The sequence below is a fragment of the Primulina huaijiensis genome, unplaced genomic scaffold, assembly GCF_012295235.1.
Source record: "Primulina huaijiensis isolate GDHJ02 unplaced genomic scaffold, ASM1229523v2 scaffold208000, whole genome shotgun sequence".
In the NCBI taxonomy this organism is placed as follows: domain Eukaryota; kingdom Viridiplantae; phylum Streptophyta; class Magnoliopsida; order Lamiales; family Gesneriaceae; genus Primulina; species Primulina huaijiensis.
The window spans coordinates 1-4,744 of record NW_027355092.1 but is presented as its reverse complement, the minus strand read 5'-3'; the positions used below and the strand labels follow the sequence as shown (position 1 = coordinate 4,744).

The 4,744-nt window shown below is 33.3% G+C and overlaps 1 protein-coding gene across 1 annotated transcript; it reads right to left on the bottom strand.

Moving 5' to 3' along the window:
- Window positions 1-825: 825 nt before the first annotated feature.
- On the bottom strand, window positions 826-4,257 carry LOC140966795 (signal peptide peptidase-like 3). The gene is made up of 6 exons (XM_073427057.1): window positions 3,833-4,257; window positions 3,662-3,754; window positions 2,485-2,627; window positions 2,072-2,142; window positions 1,443-1,526; window positions 826-1,176 (listed from the first exon to the last, which is right to left on the bottom strand). The coding sequence occupies exons 1-6, from the start codon at window positions 3,875-3,877 to the stop codon at window positions 1,076-1,078; spliced, it is 537 nt and encodes a 178-aa protein (XP_073283158.1). The 5' UTR covers window positions 3,878-4,257; the 3' UTR covers window positions 826-1,075.
- Window positions 4,258-4,744: the final 487 nt, after the last annotated feature.

Genomic DNA, 4,744 nt, shown 5'->3' with positions numbered 1-4,744 from the left:
TTTTTTTTTTTTTTTTTTTTTTTTTTTTTTTTTTTTTTGTTGTTGGTATTTTACACTCTTTTTGGTCTGCTTCTGTTTTGCTGTTGTGGTTTGTGCAGTGATGGTGCTAAAATTTCTGGCTTGCTCTTCAAATTTTGGTTGAAGAGAAATGTCTTGCAAAATGTTGTGATCTAATCATACTTACATGTTGATGTACTTAATAAAATCAGAATGCCTTTATTGTTGAAAGTCTGGGAAAATGAGGAAGGTAATCGTGAATATCCTGTTTAATTCTCAAGCTAATTAGTTCTATCTTTGCTTCGTCAGAAGAGATGGGCGGATGCTAAAACAAAGGACCATAGAATTTGAAGTAAAGTTTAATATAAAAGTCTCGTCAATGAAAGGCATCATGCGATCTGACGAAATACACAAGCTGAGTCAATGATACACCATCTTATTTTTATTAAACTTACTGATATATATAAGACTACATATCTATAAATATATTTACAATACTACTTTTATATCGCATTCTTATTTTTCCCCTAAACCAGCATACTACTGATATATTTTAAAATATTAAATACCCATAAATGATTTAAAAATATTAAATACCATAACAATTTTTTATAAGATTTGACCGCTGCAAATATTTTGATATTTTTCCAAAAGCAAAACACACACGAAGTTTCCAAATACATTAAAAAAACACCCTTATTTTCTCATTACAAATTTGGAAAGTCAACCAATCATATATACAGCAATATGGGGTTTCAGGCGAAGGAATTTCCACAGAGAGCAGGCTAAAAAAATCCCATCACTTCAAAAAATTAGCAAGAACGCATAGAAACAAGTATCCACAACAGAATCAATCACATTACTCAACTCCAATGAAGCTTTTGGCATTAGAAGTGAGAAAGATATGCAATATACATAAGTGAACTACCTTCAGAGTGCTATACACATTTTCAACCTTTAAGTTTCACATAAATGAAGTACAAAGTTTACAGGATTCCCATAGTCAGAAGAAGCCTCGGGGAAAGGGGAAGGCGAACTATGAGTCAATTCTGAGTGTATTGGTAACGAGTCCGATCCGTCAAGCTTCACCTGATGTGGATGTGGATTCGGTAGAAACGATGCCATGGCTCCAAAGTTGTTTTAGCTCCTTTCTCACCAAACCCAACAAAACACAAGTTCCTGAAGTTCACATGCATATATTGCATTTGTAAAAGTTGGAAAGCTAAAATTCAAACCAAAAAAGAAAAGGAAAAGAATAATCGTAGCCGTTGCGTGTTCATGTACAAAGAATACAATCGTTCCTTAAAAATAAAATTGAAAATGGCAATTTCATTAATTTATATGCATGAAATAGAGAAACAATTATGGAACTGAAGATTACAAATGATATATAGAGGGGGAAATAGTTTCTTTAACTGTATAAAATGATGGCAAGAGATTCATACCGAGTGTACAGGGAACCAGATAAAGGAGAGCAGGCTGACCGTGCCCATCCATCAAATATAAGCCTAAGTAGGTAAATAACAGGCCTGCAGCAAAGCATCTTCAATATGACTGTACTATTTAGTTCAAGCTCATTTATTGAGAGAAACTTGATAGGAAAACCGCATAGTTCTTCAACAAAGATAACTCAGAGCTTTCATGCAGTAATGGAACATGGCAAAAAAATCAAATGCCTGTAATGTTGAATGATAACAAAATAACTAGCAAGAATCATGGGACGCGGAGTATTATCTACCACGTTCGGATAGCAAGGAAAGAAAGATTTTTTATGCTGAAATCCCTTGATTAAGTACTTGTTTGTAAAATTAAACTCATGCTTTTAATTGCATGTATTTATTGTATCCCCCACTTTAACCACAAAGGTTGATCCTTAAGTCGGGAGCTTTCGGTTTTCCTAGATATGCCCAACATATTTGTGTAGTTCTTAATCAAAAAATAATTTACCGATGGGAAACTGAATTTAAAGAGGTGATGAAACCAGAAAGGTATTGTTTTGGATCCAAGCAGCACAAGCCCAAATGTTCCATACATTAGAATACAACAATACACAAAATCCAGCAAATACACTCACCAGCTCCATAACCAATTGTCAACCACAAGAAGTATCCATTCAATGAACTCTTCTTATAGGCTTTGTCAAATCTGCAACAAAACATTTTTTCCAGTCAAATAATACAGTGGAGTACCTAAAAGCTCAGATTTTTCAATTAAAACATTTTAACTAACATGTAAGTATACTTAAATGAGGACATGTACTTGTACTTATCAGACTGATACACAGAACTAAAGGTTTTTGAAAAAGCATTCACAAATTTTCATCCGAAAAAAGGCGAAATACAGCATCTTTATTGATGACTCTGCAATTTATTCAAATTCCCCAAAAAATGCATTATAACTAATGATTATTTATCCAAAGAAATTCACAAAAATTTGTAGAGTAAATCATCATATTTATCACCATCAACCACGATGTTGTACGGGTACCTATGAGCAAAGGAAACTAGTAAACCCGGGAAGAGAATGTCCCCAAAACCTATCATGTTGTAACCACCCCAAGGATCAGCTAGTCGAGGAATCCTCAAAAGCATGGGGATTGATTCTCCACCGGCTTTATCACCTCGAGCAACCTAAATTATTTGAAAAAAAATATTTAAAGTCTATATAAAGTAATTCACAAGGATTGCAATAACAATGCAAGTATTATGTGCTCCAAATTATAATTAACCATTAAATTCAGTCAATTCAATATCACAGATTAAAAAAATTCAAATTGTTCAGCATATCATTAACTTATTCAAACTCCTGCACTTATAGTAGCATCAAATACACTCATAAATCCTGTTGATATGTGTAAAACTTTTCAGCAGACATCCAACATTTCGAACAAGACTTGAAAGTTGAGTTGGAGATGTCTGTACAGTACAGTAGTTCTAGACCTATCTTAACCACAACTGTGAGATCATTCAGATTTCTTAATGGTCAAAGCTATAGACACAAAAACCTCTCAACCTTTATTTATAAATGACAAAGGTCCCTTGCACAGTTAAAGTGGACAGAAGACATGGACTGACGCACTCCAGTGTCCGAAACACCTTAAAATGAAGAGTAAAACATGAAGGAGATTGATAGGAAAATACCACGAGGTTGTTTAATGCATACATTCTACATGGCCACGTTTGCTTGTAATTTTTCAAGAATTAATTGCAAAAGTAGATATCCGAGCTTGCTTCAGAGTCATTTTCACACAATATCCAAAAGACATCAAGTAACACTGAGAAAGAAAAGGGCTGATGCTTCACATATAGATTGGTCTTTTAATCACTTTGAAAGATAACATATGACACAAGAGATGTTTCCAAATGTTTTTTACTTGTAATTTTCCCTTTTTCTCGAAGATATTTCATATAAATGAAAACACTTGGGGTACTTGTATCAGAAGACAAACAAATTCTAGTCCACAAAACAACTATATAAAGGAAAAGTACAGAAAAGTTGAATGCATATCGCATCTACATAAGGATGTTGTTTAAGAATTGAGCCCAGAGCATCCAAAATCGAGTTTACCCATGGAAAGTAGCAGACCATATAGGAACCATGTTCACAATTGATAAGCTAAAATCATAAAATTAAAGAGAGAAATGACAAATAAATACAAACTTACTGCAATCATAACGCTGTCATGGAATATAAGAGGAGACAAAAAAACCCAAAAGATGTCATATATGAAGGCACAGCACAAAAGTACTGTGGCAACCTAGAAGACAACAAAAAATGATCAGTTGATGAATATGGAGCCAACAGTGTAATTACAAAGCACGGATTTTCTACATGCCTTTATATTTGGTAATTGAGCCAGCTGCAAAACAGTTATCATCATACAAATACCCTGAAATCAAGAAAATATTAAATATTTGGTAATGTTATTTCATGTGCAACAATCAACAGCTTTTCAAGGATTGATTCAGAAATATTGAGAGAAATTGTCAAATGGCAACATAAATGCAAATTAAATAACAGTACCAGAGAGCCAAATGGAAAAACAGCTACCAAATAATCCAAAACTCACAAATATATTACTGCATGTTAATCCAGACATCTTTCATAAACATCATAAGCCATAATGGAGAGACAGCCATAGTGAAATAGAGAAACAGGTGTGGTGCATATAGGTGAAATGAAATCCATGAAGCCCGATTTTAAATGCGAAGACAAATAGAAAAACACATTGCTTCCACCGTTGATAATTTTGCATTCAATCAATAAGAAATCAAGTGTTAATGGTAGATGTAATCTAAATTTCACAGTTCAAAATTTTTTAAGATAAATTTAAAAAAAATTGAAGAGTAGAAATGTAAGCCAATAATGATTTCACAAATAAAGTCAATACTTCATACCAAATTAAAATCTTCTTTATATTTGGTCCAATTAACTCATGTTCAGATCAACATTTCCCAATCCTATCTCTACTAAAAATAAATCCGGGCATCAAAGCAAACTCGCTGCGATTTATAAGATCTTTTGATTTACAATGGTAAACTGTCCATGGAAATATTGCAAGTGGCCAGTGGGTTTCTGATGAAACGAAAGGGCATGTGTGAATTTCTACAGAAAAGCACTTGGAGATTCACATTCAGAGACCACAGGAGAATCTACCAAAACCAGTTTGATGCTAAGCTAGTATAAATAAGTCTAAAATTTTCCAGTTTGCCGAAGGTCTAAACCAGAATATACACATTTGTTTTAC